Here is a 16,186-nt window from a genome sequence, read left to right as displayed (position 1 = left end):
TGATGTGGAAGCCTCTGATACGCCAGAGAGTCACGGGTGCCATTGCGAATTTCCCAGGGACATGCTCCATGCACTCTATTGATATTATTGATAAGTGCCATAGAGTAATAGTGTGCTAGAACTGCGTATGATTGTTACAAAGATCACTTGCCTGACCTGGTCAACAAATTGATATATAAGGAGTCAAACTACAGCTCAGACAACTACCGCATCAATCGACTTGAGGAAATCCCGAGCATTTCCGCCAGCACTACGATCCTGCTCCGCAACATGCCTCGAGAAAGCATCTCCCGTCTTAATCACAAATTCCGGGATCTTAACATTGCCCTTTGTCCACACATATCCCTTGCCTCCATCAGCAGTCCTCTCGAAGCCACGCAGGGCTTTGGGCTTGTAGCTCGGAACTTTGCTCATGCGATACTTGACGCACGGATGGATCATCTCATGTGTATCACCTATCTCGCGACCCTTGTCGTCCTTGGTATAGTTGCCAGGGACTCTGTCGACGGAGCCTCCAGCGATCATGGTGCCGGTGAAGCTGTCGACAATAGGCCCGGTTGCCCAGCCGCTGACTGTCTCTTCTGGGATCTTACGAACGTCTGCTTTCTTGATACCTGTGCGGTCCAAGGAGGCTGCGATGCGGCTAGACAATGGCCCAGGGCCGTAGTCCTTCTCATCTCCGTTTTGAATATTAGTTAGGAGTGGCTTGAGGAGGTTGTAGCGGTCTTGGACTGCTGATTTGCCAAGGTCGCCCAAGCTACCGTCTTCGACGAACTGCAAATAAGGAGCGACTTGCTCACACATCCAGGCGAATGAGATCAGTGCGATTTCTATGCTTGTCAGTGCACACCCAGCAGCTCAAAGATGCAAGAACTTACGCTCGAGATCACTCTTCTTCTCAGTAAGGAGGTCATCATTCCCGCCGCCAATGTTGATGTGCACGCCTGGGAACCATACTTGCAATAGTTCTGATTTATTGCCCTGCAGATGTTCATACATCTCGCCATCAACTACAGCACCCCATGCATCTTCTAGCTGCTTTTTTGTTGCGCTGGAGCTCTTGTATATCTTCTCCCAGTCGGACCAAAGCTGCTCTACATCCTTAGCAGGCTTGGGAGGGCTATGGTCCTTGCTGGCTGGGAAGTGCCAAAGACTGGGCGAGAAGGGTGCTCGATGTTCATCCAGAGCCAAAGCATGGTAAGCATGCTGAATGTCTGCGAAGTTGTCAGTTCTGAGCATATGAATTGCGAGAGGGGTTGCTAACAAGGACTTAGATGAATGTTGTGAAAACCAGGGTCAGCGATCCCGACGGCCTTCTCGAGGAACTTGAGATTGAAACGAGTCCAGGGTAAATCGGGGATACCCAAGCTTCCAACAGTGTCAAAAACACCAACAACCTTGACGAATCTGGACGACTCAGGGGCATCATGATGAGGAGGACTGTCCCATTGAGACTGAATTTGTGATCCCCCATTAACCTCCTTTTTAGATGGCACACCGTTAACCCATTCCATGTAAGCTTGCGACTTACGGAAATGGAAACCATCAGGATTCTTCTGGTACAGGGCGTAAAGGTCAGGGAAATCTTGCAGATCCTTGGGACAGACAATACCAATATCAGTGACGAGACCTGCGACTGCACGAGCGGTATAAGCTCCTCGAGAGAAGCCAAAGCAAAAGATCTCGTCACCAATATTGTAGTTCAGGACGATGAAGTTGTAGGCTTCAATAACGTTGCCCACAAAGCCAATGCCAGCACCTCCCTGCCGATTGGCCTCTGCTTGACCCAGGTCTCCTGTCCCAATGCCGGCATCGTAGTAAACTACTTGCTGCCATACTTTCTCGTCTTTGTCCTTGCCGCTACGAGCAATTGAACGGGCAAGTCTTGTAACGTTGGACGGGATGTTCTTCAGGCCTGACACCGAGGACTGCCAAGTACCATCGCAGCAAATGATGATGCGTTTGGGGGCTGCAAATGCATCTTCTTTTGCTTCGTGGTGCGAGCCATCCTCGAGCGGAAGGAAAACTTGTTTGGATTGTGGTTGAGAAGGCATGCTGATCAGTGGTGCTACTGAGAAGGGATAGTACGAAATGCTCGAGTCTGGGCTAAATCATTGCGGTCAACGTAGCAGTCTCTTGACGGGTCTTTTATAATTGCAATGCTGGGCTGGCAGGCTGGTTGCTCGCACACTGCCTCGTACCCACCTGTCAGATTCTCCCTGCTTGCTGCCGTATCTGAGCCCAGCTGAAGCCACAACCTGTTGTGTCTTGGTCGGTGAACCCATATAGGCTCGATATACCATCACCCCTCATCTTGGCAGGACATTGTGCAGGATACAAGTGTCGTGATAGGTCCCTGTCGAGAACGAGGCAGTTGTGGTGAAACTAGTCCAAGCTATGACTGGTAATGTATGTACAGTCAGACATCAGCCCAGATTGGTCGACTTGCGTATCCTGCAAGGTAGCAGCGGGGGTTATGTACAGTACAGAAGTCCTCGACATATAGTAAGCTCGAATTGAATGGTTGTCATCATCTGGAAAGGCATAGTAAGCCGATGGTCAGCTGTCCCCCGTAAGCAAGCAGTGAGGTGATACCGCAGGAACGGAAACTCGCCCGATTCAGCCCCGTGGAGCGGGCCGCAGGCGGGAAAGATTGAACTACCGAGTGTGTGCTGTCGTTGTCCAATAAGAGAATCTGCATGTCGATACGGTGATGAGAGGGGCTTTCACATCGCTCAGATCTGCGCGCCACCTTCTGATTGTTGCAACCTACTTATAGGTAGTATTCGACTTCCAACTAGCGAGTCGTATTGTACAAAAAGAAAGGGAGAATGCAAAGCATTCATTCTCCGCACGACGCCAGAAAATGCTTGTGATATTGACCTTGTCAATTGTGAACAATACCTGAACCCTCGAGACTTCCATAAAATCCATTACCCTTAATGCGCACCCTCTCCCAGGGCTTTATACTGATTCCAGTGGTTGACAAACTGTTTTTGTTGGCGATCTTCAAGAGTGGCGTTGAGGTTGGCCCGAGGGTCAACAGGATACATAGTCGCTGGGGGATATTCAGGTGCTGCGGCAGGTCCATTTTGGAAAGGACGGCCTGGCTGGCCGGCAGCCGCATGACCTCCTGTCTGAGACTCATTTGCTTGGGCGTCGCTGAAAGTGGCTGTCGGAAGCTCATGAACAACGTTTTCTGTGGCATCCATCTCAAAAGTGCCAGTGGGTGGGCGGAGGGGATCGTCTACTCTGTCGATACGGCCTGCAGAGTAGTTTTAGTGTTTGTTTCGGAAAAGAGTCGGTCACTTCTGATGATGACTCTGATGGTGCATATCGACGAGACGTACCTCCAAATGGCGCAAACGGATCGGTGCCTCCCCTGTTGGTGCTGCGTGACAACATCCGGCTGAGGTAACTCTTTTCCTCCTTCTCATCAAAGTTGTTGTAGGGCATATCAGCACTATCAAGTTGCTCGTCGGTATCCTTGCGACGACGAAGAACAATCACAACGAGAACTATAAGAGCTAGAGCCGCAACACCCCCAACCACGCCTCCTACAATGAGACCAATGGAAGGACCTCCAGAGTCACTATCATCTGTTGAAAGGCTCGAGGCTTCTGTCTCAGTGGGGCTCTGTGCCGGCGTACTCTGGAAGGAGGCGGTTGGGATTGTATCGACTGCTGTCTCGGTGATTGATTCAATGGATGTGCTGCTGGAAGGCAGCTTGCTGGTGAATATAACCGTATTCTTGGTCACCGTAATTCGAATCGAGTTAGGGATTGTGCGAGTAGTACCCGAGTCTGTCATAGTCTTCGAGTGTGAATGTCTACGAGGCGAAGCGTCGTTCTCAGTATCGTCGTCCATGCTGGTGTGGGAAGAGGGCCGTCTTCGAGTCACGAGAGTGCTTTCGGTGTCAGAGTCATCTGAAGGAAAGCTCGCAGTGAAAATGCTCCCAACAGCAGACCTCAAATCTATGACACTCTCAATAACAGTGGTCTCTGAAGCACTGCTCTCGGTGTCTGACATGTCGCGAGTTAGCCACGAACCGTGGTCTGAAGAATCGTCGTCGCGACAGCCACGAGGCCTGATGCATGGATTGTGAGAGCAGCAGCCTTTAAACTCAAAGTCGAAGTAACTACATTCGTGGTATGCCTTGTCAGCGCGGCATTCTTTTCCATGGCGAGATTGTAGGCTTGTGGCCATATCGGCAAACACAGTATAGCAAGAGAAGCAAACGGGCAGTTGAGAGGAAGAAAAGAATATTTGTCTGCCTGGGTTTCGCTCCCTGTTGAGTATGATATTGGTTTGCGTTTGCAGCCACCCCAAGCAGTTTCGTTTGATATAGTATCGCAGTCTCCGTGAATCTGGGGAGAAGAAGGTAAGTACCTACGCAAGATTCTGTTACTCTGCTCCTAAGAAGGTGGATGATATTACCGCCGACTTGATAGAAAAGCACACAAACGAACGAAAATCAAGGAAGAAGAGAAGAAAGCAGAGAATCGAGGGGAAATGAATCGATTGCATTTGTGACGTTGCGCGCGTTTTGGCGGGTTCCGCCTGATACAATGAGAAGGAAAGGAGGCGGAGGCAAAGGAAGTTTGTCAGTTGCCAGCTGCCAACAGCTGTCGGCCAAACTTCCTCCATCACGGCCACTTAAAAATCACGATCAAAAGCCATATTACAAAGAAGTACTTGGGTATACTCACAGCGTAACAAATGGCTAAGGTACCTCCTATAGCTGAGTGACGATTGTTTTGTAGCAAATAAGTACCTCCCCCGTGCAACAGTTTGCGAATCATCAGATCACGAACACACCTCGTGGGAGCCGAGGAGTGTGATAGGTTTGAATATACTCAAGTCAAGCTAACATAAACATACTCGTTTCATCATGGTTCGGTGGTATTGCTCTGTGCCTATAACCCATCTGCTAGTGAAAAGATTGGCAGCCCAGTTGCCCCAGTCTCCTCCTGAACTCTGGATGCCTCACAGAAATCTAAAGACATTAATTGATCTTCACACCTAGGCAAGGTAGTATGAAACGTTGGATCACTGTAACACTTCTAACTGCCATGGCAACACAGAGTTACGCAACACCTTTGAAAGGCCACTATATTCAACGGCCAGGCACTCTTCTGTAAAGCACACTCGAGTGATATACGTAGAAGGCGGGTTAGCATCCAGATGCAAGTATGTATATGACAATTTCCATTCCATGGTGTCCTCCCACTTCTCTACGCACCTACACCACAGTCCATTCCTTACAAGCCCTACGTCCCAAAGAGCCCGCATTGTGGAAGCCTCATCGAGATACAGGCAGATAAAACCGTCACTGCCATGTGTGACCCTTGCGGCGCAATACTGTAACCGTTAGTTGTGTACATCGTTGCACTGCACCAACGTAAGGCAGCCAATGATTGCCTGGCGCATTTCCTTCGTAATGGTGAAATGAAAACAGTACTTCGTGCATCGTTTCATCGTGCTCGCAATATTCGATGAAAATCAGTGCTGATCACTTGGCCGCAATGGGCAGTCGGAAAATGGATAAGCAGCATATCATAGTCCGTGATATCATTGTCAAAAACACCCTAGTTTTATACGCCTGATATATGATAAATAAAGCACCTCATCTCTATCCATTGTCCAATATCTTCAAACTGTGCTTTACAACTTCTCCAACAAAAGCTTGCTACCAGCATTACCAACAGGCTTGTCGCCCTTCTTCTTACCCTTCTTGGGTCCCTTAGGCGCAGTTTCCTGAGCCTCACGTGCCGCCTTCTGCTCAGCTGTCTCCTCTGCCGCAGCCTTCTCAAGAATCTTCTTGTTCTTCTTGAGTGTTTTCTTGAGCGCATCAACCTCACTGAAGTCACGGGCCTCAAGGAGACCCACAACAACAAATGAGCCGGGGCCGGTGGCCCAGTCCATGATGTGCTCCTTGATGACGGGATAGAGAGTGTTGGAGAAATCCAGAGGAGGGTCTACAGGGATGATCTTGCCAGCTGCTTTGTCATATTTGCCCCCTTGGATTAACGACTTGAGCATGCGAGCGCCGTGAGGTGTCCTTGAAATGTGGATCTGGGGTTGGAGGTCGTCTTCGGCTGGCTCCTGGCTGGGGTCACCGCTGGCTGATTGAGCAATGGCCTCAAGAGCGGCTTGCTTTTCACCAACTCCCGAGAGAAGAACGTCGGTAATGAACTGGCAGCCAAAAGCGGTCGCGGTCAGCTCAGTGGGTGCCTCTGCGATGGCGGTGATGAGCTGGGGAGAAACAGCAGTAATGAGTTCGTTGCGTCGAATGTCCTCATCTTTCTTACTTGTTGTCTTCCGGATCTCGTGAACCTCCTTGAGAAGCTCGACATCGAATGATTGGCTAGAAGGGAAAAGACTCTTGGCTAATCCCTCGAAAAGGTAGAGAATCGTTGACCTGGCAAAGGGGTTGTTGGCTGTTGCGACAACATTCTGGGCGATGTTCTCGCCTTCGCCGATGAGTTCGGGAAAGATGGTCTTGGCAGTCAGTTTGGTGTCATCGACGACGTCGTAGGCGGTAAGGAGGATAAGGTGGGCCCAAATGTCGCCGGACATAAGGAGGTAGGTGTCCTTATAAGTCTTGAGAATCTGCTTTCGGTCCTTTGAGGAGCCATGGGCAAGAAGCAGGCATGTGAGCTTGGCGCCATTACGAGTGAAAGCCATGTTCTTCAACAAATCTCCGCTCTCGTCGCCCTTGACCATCTCGAAGAACTCGGTGAACTCTTCCGTACCGACCTGGGTGTTGGAGAAGTACTGGAACATGGCATCATGGAGCATAGTGAAGCCGGTCATCTTCTTGTTGACAAGAGAGCCGATCATGTCAACCAGACTCTTCATAATGGGGCTGCGCTTGCTGGGCTCAGCTTCCAGGATAGTCTTGAGGTCGGCAGTGGGCTGCGTGTCCTTGGTGAGCTCCTTAAGAGAGAACTCGGGACCGTACCACTCGCGGAGAAGAATGGCCTTTTGCTCCTTTGTCGCAACGCCTCGGTAAATATCGTCGAGAATCCATGATGCCTCGGCGTGGTTGATCATCTTTCGGACACGGCCGTAAAATTCGGGGATAATGATATCGCGGATCTCCTCATCGTTCTGGACAAGAAGCTTTCCGATCAAGAACTTGGCATATCGACTCTCAGCAAGCTGAGCATATGTGCCCTTCAGCTCACGGGCAATCTGCTTCTTCTGCTCGGGTGAGGCGTATTTGATGGCGGTTTGAACAGCTCGCACAGCATCGTGCTTGAGGACGAAGTCCTTAATGCGACCCGTGATGATGGTGAATAGTTCGTCGACCAATGTCTGTCGCTCCTCCTTGGGAACGTGAGACTTTCGTCGCAGCCGTTCCCACAGCTTCTTTGTGCGTTGAACTTCGTCAGCAAGAGGTTTAGCGGCCTTGCGCTCTTGAGCGAGCTGCTTTTGTTTAGCATGGGATTCGCGTGAAGTTTGGCCTAGGAGAACAGTTAGCATTGGCCAGGCGCGCGTGCAGTATCTACAGAATAACATACCTCGCTCAAAGTTCTTTCCGTTTTGAGCACCATTCGAAGACTTCTGAGGAGCCTGTTCACTCAGTTCGGCACCGCCGTCCTCCTCGTCTGAAACGTCCTCCATATCATCGTCCTCGGGCTCTTCAACGGGTTGTTTTCGGACCTTGGTCTCATCAAGTCGAGCCTTCTTAACTTTGGAATCAGTTTTGGCCTTGCCGCCAGGAGCGGACTTTCGCTTGTTGCCAACAGCTGCGGTTTTGGTAGCCATTGTCGTGAACTTGATGGGTAGATGCAGAGTCGCAATTCAGTTCAGCAACTTTTTTTTCTAGCGATAAGGTTGAACTCCCGCGTTTGGCTAAGTGATAAGAGCGGTCCCATTTTTCTGATCCAGGGTCTAAGAGTCACGTGCACCCCTTGCCATCATCTTACAATAGTAGTAAGAAGAACGAGCTTGAAACAAAGACACCTCGGTTTTGTTGTGATGTATTAAATGTTAGATAAGTCCCAGTTGATATTCATGCTGGGTGTTTATGTATTTGTCTTAACGAGTTTCTTACCTGTGATCTCTTCGAGCTGGGCATATGGTCTCGAGTTGCAGTCTAGAAATGGATTACAAGAGAGTACTTCTAGACAAATAAGAGATCCTGGGTGCTGGAGACTGTAATAATTGGTAACTAGAAAGATTGGATGCGATGATGTCTCTTGAGCGCTAGATGAAGTGTCTGACGGCGAGTTTAGCACCAACTAATAGTACGGGACCACAGATCAAAAGCAAATACAATAGTATTTGAAGGAATCTTGATGCAGAAAACCTTGTCCAATTAACATGATAATATTATTTCGCTCCCCTGGGTTGAAAATTGCATATCCCGACTGCAGTTGATATACTACCGAGTCCAGCCTCATATTATACGTCCGTTGACTGAAACACGTTCATAGACCTAGGAATCTAAGGATATTCGGTGCCACAATGAACTTATCGCACAATATAACAGGCATTGAAGTCCTGTCAGTTGCCACTGAAGTAGCCTCTGCATGTGAGGGGTCTGCATAAGTGCAATGCAGCACGTTCCCGGCTCCGGCGTTGGTGATCTGAGTACGATCAACTTTCACTTTCCAGAGTCAATTGAAACTAAAAAGAGCCTACTCTCATCAATCACAGATAATATGGACTCCCCATCAATTTCTCAGGTTGCCCCTAATCTGTTTGTTGGGAATGTTGCAAGTTCCATGAATCGCAATGTTCTTCGCCATCACAACATCACAGCAATAGTCTCCCTCTTGGACGGCCCATATTCGAAATGGGAGAGTCCCAAAAACAGGCAAATTGTCCCCCAAGAGCGCCATTTATTTGTGCCTTGCCTTGATAATTCAACGATGGACATCCTCTGCTTATTAGACGACATCTGCGACTTTATCGACCTACAACTAGATCGTCACGGTTCACTGCGGTCGCCATCTTCTTTTATCTCAGAAGAATTCGACCTTGACACAGCTTCAACCATCGAAAGCGAAGATTCGGCGCGAGAGTCGAATGTATTGATCCATTGTCGCCTTGGGATGTCCCGATCAGCTTCCGTTGCAATAGCATATCTAATGCGTCAACGACAACTGAGTTTGGACGTCATTATCGCTGAAGTCAGGGCAAGGCGAAAGGTGAAGCCACGAGGGAACTTTATGGACCAACTCCAAGTTTGGCAAGCTGTCGAATATCAACTATGGGAGGACAACCAGAAACGAATCCCCAAGACACCCTATCAGAGTTACCTTGATGGCCGAGCTGTAAGACTGGCGGCAAAGGGATTAACGGGTAACGAGCCCATAGTCCCGCTCTGTGACTGGGACGAATATTGATCGGGCCGGTCGGTATCTCTAAGATCAATATGCAAGGAAACGGGAGCTTTGAGGTCATTGGTTAGTGGGTATTGCATCAAGTTTCACCTGGCGCATATGAATGTGGGGGAAGCTGAGCAACAATAGGATTGATTGAAGCGTGATGAAGCAAGGAGATGAACAAGACAGAGTAATATACTGAAAAGTCCACAAGTACGTCCACGAGGTCCGTGAGATTTCAATGATATAAATTCGGAGCATGTCTTGAGAAGCCATCGATTGAAGATGAGATATATACCTAATCGTTCAGTAAATTAGAAGTCAGAGTGTGAGCCGCCCGTGACTAACACGGACGGTAAAGCATTTAGAAATGCCGGGCGGTCAACGAGACACTAAACCTGTTCCGCCTTACACCCCGCGGCCTGTAAACCTCCCCACTCCCATGAGGACTCTTGGGACTCTCGTCATTCGGCTCTATCAAAAGTAACATTTTACAGTTATAAAGGCTCCCGAAGACAGCCCGTCAAAATGGGGCGAGAAGATCAGATCGAAGAGCGCGAAGTGCTCGAATCTATTTTCCCTGATGAAATCACAGGTACAAATCTGCTGCTGAAAAAACATGTTGTCTTCTTTGCCTAACCATTGCTGTAGATATCTCTGAAACCGAGTTTAGAGTATCAGTCGCGTTAGACATTCCAGGCGAAGAAGATCAAGATCCTCCTACCATACTTCTCCAAGTGAGATATCCAGAAGATTATCCCGAAAAGCCACCTCATCTCGACATCCTCGCTCCTCCAAATGCCACACCCCACGAACACTTCAACATAGCAGAAGACCGCGACCAGCTCCTTGCCAGTCTCGACGACACCATTCAAGAAAACCTCGGAATGGCCATGGTCTTTGCAATCGTATCAACACTGAAGGATAATGCCGAGCAGCTTGTCCAAGAGCGCAAGGACGTCATCACAAAGGCACATGAGGAAGCTGCGCTGGCTGCTGAGGCAGAGGAGAATAAGAAATTTCACGGCACAGCTGTTACGCCCGAGACATTTTTGAAGTGGCGTGAGGGCTTCTTGAAGGAGATAGAGGAGAAGAGGCAGCAGGAGGAAGACGAGCGTCTTGCTGAGCTGAAGAAAGCGAAGACCAAGGAACCTGCTCGCATGACGGGTAGACAGCTCTGGGAGAGGGGTCTTGCTGGTAAGGGTGAAGAGGAGGAGGACGACATGCCTGTCGAGGGTATCGAGAAACTTAAAGTTGAGGCCGCATAAGGCGGCATATAACAAGCATGCATTACTTGGAGTTTGGCCTTGGGTACTGATACAAAAAGGCGAACAGCTTACTACGGCATGAGACGATGGATGTTGCCACGGATTTATCTGGTCTTGGTTGGCTACGAAAGGCCTTGAGAGGCCTAGTACTGCCATGATGATATAGACTTGGGTCTGGACCATCCAGTTTTAAATATGACTAGAGGCAACAAGATTTCTTCTAGATATGCCCATTTTTTGTTCCTAAACGCCATACGTAATGCTCACATGCCCAATTTCTCTGTCCTTGCATAAAGTCATCAACCTTGCATTTCAGCGTCTTCCTCTGCGCCATCGCTGGCATCCTCCCAGTCATCTTCCTCACCATCAGCTGGCTCGCCAAGCTCCTTGTTGATCTCTGATAGCAATTCCTTGGCATGCTCACCCAGGCGCTCATCTTCGTAATCCTGCTGTTGATACAGTTTCAAGCACTGCATAAGCCATTGCCGCGATGACTTCCATGATCCCTTCCATTCCTCGCTGACCTTGGCTTCGTCGTTCCATGGCTTTGAGGCAGTAGTCTTGAGCTTTTCGCCTGTGATATATAGGCACCAACCACCTAAGTACCATGCCTCAACACTTGTGTCGTCGTCTGTAACAAGTCGCTCCAGCACACTCAATGCCTCATCTTCCAATTCAGTCTCCATCAACAAACGAGCAAGCGCAATTCTGGTGGGGAATTCGGGAACATCAGGGTGCTGAGGAGGGAGTTTCTGCCACAGCTCGAGACTTCTGCGCAGAGCTGTCTGGGCTTCGTTGGCGCGGCTCTGTGAGATTCTAACATTGGCGACTGTTTGCCATGTCTCTGGCGCAGCAGGGGCGAGGAGCATAGCCTCAGTGATAAGAGTCTCACAACGTGACTCGGCATCAGGTTCCCATGACAGATCGGTCATGTACACTTCAGCCACAGCGCACAGGACTCCTCCGAGCTTGTGTTGCTTCTCTTGAAGGGTGGTCCTTTGCTCAGGGGTTGGCGATCGGAGCTCGCTCAGGACTGCGATCTGCTTTCGAAGAGCGGTAGCACCTCGCTCATACCATTGCACACTATCGAGACCACCCTCCTCGCTAAGCTGTGCAAGCAGCAGGAACTTCTCAGGGCCTCCACCAATCTTCTCATCTGCGGTACCATCTTCATCAAGAAAGACTGCGCGCTCAAACGCGGCTCGCGCCTCGTCAATGTCGCCTGACTCGACAAAAATTGTACCTAGAAGATTGGCAGCACTGAGCTCAAAGTCGCCGCCCTGACCGGTAGCATCAAGAGCCTGCTGGGCAAGCGTGGCAGCCTCTTCTAATTTTCCGACCTCGAGTTGAGTTTGCGCATCGACAAGGAGTCTTGCGATGTCCGGGTTCGTCTTTTTAGCGTCAGGTCTCGAGGGCGCCATGATGCTATGAGGCGGGGTGTGTGATTGATATGAGATATGTCGACGCTTCTAGAAGAAGTAATGATGCAGTAGTATTCTATAAGGCTATGTGTGAGCCACGGTGAGATATCGGGGTGTGAGATCCGGTCAGATAGCGACTGCTGCAAGAGTTTTAAACGAGATATTGTGTAGTTAATGGACAGTCTTGTTCTGTCAGAAGCTTGTGCCTTGGTGTTGAGTGGGAAACTGAAAAATTTAGGCGGGTCTTATCGATAACGACCCATGAGGGAAGCCAGCCAAGAATCTTGGTTTTCGATTATTGTCTCTCCCTCTCCAGGCAAGAGTTGACAAATGGTGATAAACTAAATGCAATTTCCATTTTCATGTGCCAGCCTGGTGCTCTGCTGACGTCTCATCATTTACATTGCTATCATTTTCTTTTTTCAAAGCCAGGCACTTCTTTGAAGACGGAGGGGCAGAGATTGACAGAATGCCACCCCGCCTGGTAACATGGGAGGTTGACACGAACCGTCATGGGTATTCGGATTGGCAGGTTTATTGAGCCGGATGGTTAGGCAAATGGGCTTCTAAGGAACTACTTTACCACTCTGAATACAGTTTTACGAAATCGATATGCTTGTGCGGCAATAAAGCATCAGAACCCAAAGCTGTCCCGGTATTTCTTTCAGAGCCAGTGCGGGGCATTCGCGGGCCGCGGGGCAGAGTGGAATGGCATCAGTACCCATCCGACTCATTAAGCATTTGTCATTGCTTGTTACCTGTAGACTTTCCGTTAACTTCGATATATAATCCTAGCTATTCAACATCACTGACCCAGGCATCAAATCATATATTCCCATCATGTTTACTGGAATTGTTGAAGAAGTGGGAGGTCCGTTATGTTCACTTCAATATTAGATACTCACTCACTCACATGCTTCTAGTTGTCTCCAACCTCAACACCAATGACTCAACAGGAGGCACCTCTCTGACCATTTCCATTCCTTCTGGCTCAAAGCTCCTCTCAGACTGCCATGACGGCGACTCCATTTCTGTCAACGGCGTCTGCCTTACAGTCACATCCTTCACCCCCGAGGCTTTCACCATTGGCGTTGCCCCCGAAACTCTACGCATCACCAACTTAGGCGATCTCAAGGAGGGCAGTAACGTCAACCTTGAGCGTGCTGTTCGGGCTGATACCCGCATGGGCGGCCACTTTGTTCAGGGTCATGTCGACACTACTGCCGAGATCCTCTCTGTTGAGAAGGATGGCAATGCCTTGACCTTCCGGTTCCAACCAGCCCGCAAGGATATGCTGCGGTACATTGTGTACAAGGGTTTTATCGCCATCGATGGCACAAGCTTGACTGTCACCAAGGTCAACGATGATGAAGCATGGTGGGAGGTTATGCTGATTGCGTACACCCAAGAGAGGGTTGTCGTGGCGCAGAAGAAGAAGGGTGACACTGTCAATGTTGAGGTTGATATGATGGCCAAGTATGCAGAGAAGTCTTTGGGCGGTGTTGTTGGCTCGGAACCTGGAGCTGCTGCCTCGTTTCCCTTTATTGAGAAGATCGTTGAGAGAATCGTGGCCCAGGGATTCGGCGGAAAGCCATGAGGTTAATAGATTTCATCATTAAAGGTTTAGGTTCGTATTTCTCATAATCCTGGGTATCACTATGCTCATGGATCCTACCAGCTTGATACCACCAACGCTTTAATACAAATGCCTTGAAATACCGACCATTCCATCCTGTTGACACCGTCTGCATTTCAGTATAATCGGAATATCCCTCCTTTCCCAATATCCGTACACGTTCGTCTCCTCGCACGTATACAAAACTATCATGCATCACCCCAGACTTCTGCAATTTTGGTGCTCAAAGACTTGGTAAACTTCTTTCGTCCGACAAGATGACTTGTCTGACTAAAGACCAGCTCGCGTTTGCGTTTCAGCCCCTGTTCGCCACTTCCGCAGGCCTCAAAACCCTTGACAAAATCATACGGAGTTTTCCAACGCTTCTGAATCTCGAGCGCTCTTTCTCCCGTGACGCCCTTGGTGGTCATAAGCATTTTCAAAAATACGTCTCGCAGAGTTATAGACTCTGACTTGGATGCAAGTGACGAAAAGGCGGGATAAGTGATATACCAGTCTGGAGATATAGATTCTCTCAGGTGTTTTAGCAGAGGAAGATAATTCTGAGATGTAAGAATTTTGGTAGGAATGACGTTGAGTGGTTTGCTCTCGTATGTCCGCTTCAGCATCGCTGTCATGCGAGCAAGATACCTGACTGTGTCGTCCATTTTTGCCGTCCTCTTCACAAAGTAGCCATTGACTACTTGTGTGGAGGCAATGGCTGACCGGACGGCTTCGGTATATCTAGATGTTACTTCCGGGTCCATGGAGATCTCTTCGATGATGTAAATAACTTTCCTCACACCTGATCGCTGCAGGCGAAACTTTTGCTCGTGGAATCTGCCATCCTTGATACTCCCAATCAGGTCATCAAGGCGTTTCCTTTCAACAATCCAGTCCAAAATGACCTCATCGCCCTCGGCACCTTGTGATACGAGCAGATTTGGATCATGGCATTTTGCGATCCACTGGGCATCTCCAAGTTCCATACTGCGCATGATGGGTTTTGCGCCCAGTTTTGCTAGCTCCTCTTGCATGTAATCGCGATCAGTCTTCGCTCTGACCTCGCGAACGTCTAGCACTAAGTTAACAGTAAAGGATCCCGGAGGTAGTCGGATTGGTGTAAAATTTGGCAATGAATTGTCGTCCGACACTGTTGGGCCATCAGACACAACGTTTTGGTATTCTGAAGGCGCTTTCGCAGGTTCGAAAATTTCAATCGAAGGCGACCTAGGCCTATGATTGGATTCTGGTTGACAATCTGGATTAACAGGCTGTGCTGAAGTCGGGTCTTTAGCTCTTCCATTCTCGGCCTGCCAGTGCTCCGTGTCTTTTATACGTTTTGCAACTTCCCATCCTTCATCAGTTAAGGCGTATCTCCGTAGAGGTCGTCCTCTTTCGTACACCAATTCCTTCTGCAGCAAAGTTTTCATCGAGTTCCAGGCAGTGTAAAATTTGGTAGGGTCGCTAGGAGCCGAGAAAGATGAGTCGCAATGCAGTTGTGCAACTTCGATGAGTTCCGCCTTTGTCATTCCAACAGAAGAGTCTTCATCCAATGTAGAAAGGCCAACTACTAAGGCAAAGGCTCCAGAGCGTAAAGCAGGAACATATGCTTTAGGCTTCCGTGCCTTTTTGGCAGGCTTTGAAGAGCTCTCGCCATTGTCGACTCCAGCAACTGGTATCACCTTACGAGACCTGGGGTGTGGGGGCATAGGCAGGCCATTTTGTTCGCAGTGTTTCTTTAATTGCTGCTCAAGGCGTTCGCAGAGTTTGGGGCCGAAACCTTTGAGCTGCTGCAGCTGTGCAGGGTGTTCAAAGGTGATTGGACATGCTTTTAACGAATTATAAGCAGTTCTGTAAGTTGTAACACCTTTCGAATTGCGTTCGCGCGCCAGATCGAGCCATTCTTTGACCCAAGCCAGCAGCTGCGGGTTGGCCGAATCGGCATCATCCATGTTGCCGTCACCCTTCAGCTGCACAACTGAAGGCCTCAAAAGGGACAATTCTTTAGATATCCCAGAATTTGGCAATCAAAATGCAATACAAGACGAGCGGCAGTCCGCCCAAATCCGAGCTCGTCAATGTTGTCCTCGTCTTTGTATGTCGTGAAAATGACGCGTCGAGAGCCTCGCGTTGCCTGGAGTGGGTGTGGAGACTTGACACGAGATCACGTGCCTCTTTCGCTCCTACGGGGTCATTGGGCGGTGAGAGATCTTGAGGTGAGAGAAACATACATGCACGAGGTGAACTCCTAAGGTAGCCTGTAGGCTGACGTGAGGCCCTGCACCAACAAAATTGTGGCGGGTAAGGTGCTGAGCGATGCACCCAATTAAACCAGGTACAACCCCCACCTGCGTACAGCACCTTACATAGCTCTGGGCATTGGGTGGGGCATATCTGAGAGTTTTGTGTCTGTTTTTAGCACCTCATAGAAACCATTCGATTGAAGCGGTATAAAAAAGTATTTTTGACCGCCGAGAAGACCTCTCCATAGCCCCATCTCATAACCCGTTGCCTTTAAGCTAAGCTAAGCTCAGCTCAGCT

General features: G+C 49.2%; 8 protein-coding genes across 9 annotated transcripts; 3 read left to right on the top strand and 5 right to left on the bottom strand.

Annotated features, from left to right (window-relative positions):
• Nucleotides 1-37: 37 nt before the first annotated feature.
• Nucleotides 38-2,910, bottom strand: FOIG_00745 (uncharacterized protein). Of its 2 annotated transcripts, XM_031197145.1 has the most exons (4): nt 2,483-2,564; nt 1,265-2,401; nt 879-1,214; nt 72-830 (listed from the first exon to the last, which is right to left on the bottom strand). In XM_031197145.1, the coding sequence occupies exons 2-4, from the start codon at nt 2,052-2,054 to the stop codon at nt 196-198; spliced, it is 1,761 nt and encodes a 586-aa protein (XP_031072912.1). In that variant the 5' UTR covers nt 2,055-2,401; nt 2,483-2,564; the 3' UTR covers nt 72-195. The 2 variants fall into 2 exon arrangements, with proteins under 2 accessions (XP_031072911.1, XP_031072912.1); XM_031197144.1 differs by having other exon boundaries at nt 38-830; nt 1,265-2,910.
• Nucleotides 2,911-2,937: 27 nt separating this feature from the next.
• On the bottom strand, nt 2,938-4,206 carry FOIG_00744 (uncharacterized protein; the record flags this gene model as incomplete). The annotated part of the gene is made up of 2 exons (XM_031197143.1): nt 2,938-3,265; nt 3,351-4,206. The coding sequence occupies 2 exons, from the start codon at nt 4,204-4,206 to the stop codon at nt 2,940-2,942; spliced, it is 1,182 nt and encodes a 393-aa protein (XP_031072910.1). The 3' UTR covers nt 2,938-2,939.
• Nucleotides 4,207-5,510: 1,304 nt separating this feature from the next.
• On the bottom strand, nt 5,511-7,845 carry FOIG_00743 (uncharacterized protein). The gene is made up of 2 exons (XM_031197142.1): nt 7,527-7,845; nt 5,511-7,469 (listed from the first exon to the last, which is right to left on the bottom strand). Exons 1-2 carry the CDS (start codon nt 7,771-7,773, stop codon nt 5,665-5,667), a joined length of 2,052 nt encoding a protein of 683 aa, XP_031072909.1. The 5' UTR covers nt 7,774-7,845; the 3' UTR covers nt 5,511-5,664.
• A 561-nt stretch (nt 7,846-8,406) lies between these two features.
• FOIG_00742 (uncharacterized protein) lies at nt 8,407-9,659 on the top strand. Its single transcript, XM_031197141.1, has one exon. The coding sequence runs from the start codon at nt 8,565-8,567 to the stop codon at nt 9,357-9,359; it is 795 nt and encodes a 264-aa protein (XP_031072908.1). The 5' UTR covers nt 8,407-8,564; the 3' UTR covers nt 9,360-9,659.
• A 103-nt stretch (nt 9,660-9,762) lies between these two features.
• FOIG_00741 (uncharacterized protein) lies at nt 9,763-12,226 on the top strand. The gene is made up of 2 exons (XM_031197140.1): nt 9,763-9,933; nt 9,990-12,226. The coding sequence occupies exons 1-2, from the start codon at nt 9,867-9,869 to the stop codon at nt 10,604-10,606; spliced, it is 684 nt and encodes a 227-aa protein (XP_031072907.1). The 5' UTR covers nt 9,763-9,866; the 3' UTR covers nt 10,607-12,226.
• Nucleotides 9,947-12,243, bottom strand: FOIG_00740 (uncharacterized protein). The gene has a single exon (XM_031197139.1). It carries the CDS (start codon nt 12,025-12,027, stop codon nt 10,906-10,908), a length of 1,122 nt encoding a protein of 373 aa, XP_031072906.1. The 5' UTR covers nt 12,028-12,243; the 3' UTR covers nt 9,947-10,905.
• Nucleotides 12,244-12,748: 505 nt separating this feature from the next.
• FOIG_00739 (riboflavin synthase, alpha subunit) lies at nt 12,749-15,676 on the top strand. The gene is made up of 2 exons (XM_031197138.1): nt 12,749-12,898; nt 12,951-15,676. The coding sequence occupies exons 1-2, from the start codon at nt 12,868-12,870 to the stop codon at nt 13,622-13,624; spliced, it is 705 nt and encodes a 234-aa protein (XP_031072905.1). The 5' UTR covers nt 12,749-12,867; the 3' UTR covers nt 13,625-15,676.
• FOIG_00738 (crossover junction endonuclease MUS81) lies at nt 13,542-15,794 on the bottom strand. The gene has a single exon (XM_031197137.1). It carries the CDS (start codon nt 15,595-15,597, stop codon nt 13,852-13,854), a length of 1,746 nt encoding a protein of 581 aa, XP_031072904.1. The 5' UTR covers nt 15,598-15,794; the 3' UTR covers nt 13,542-13,851.
• Nucleotides 15,795-16,186: the final 392 nt, after the last annotated feature.

Source organism: Fusarium odoratissimum, assembly GCF_000260195.1.
Source record: "Fusarium odoratissimum NRRL 54006 unplaced genomic scaffold supercont1.1, whole genome shotgun sequence".
NCBI lineage: Eukaryota > Fungi > Ascomycota > Sordariomycetes > Hypocreales > Nectriaceae > Fusarium > Fusarium odoratissimum.
This window is presented reverse-complemented; position numbering and strand designations above follow the sequence as displayed.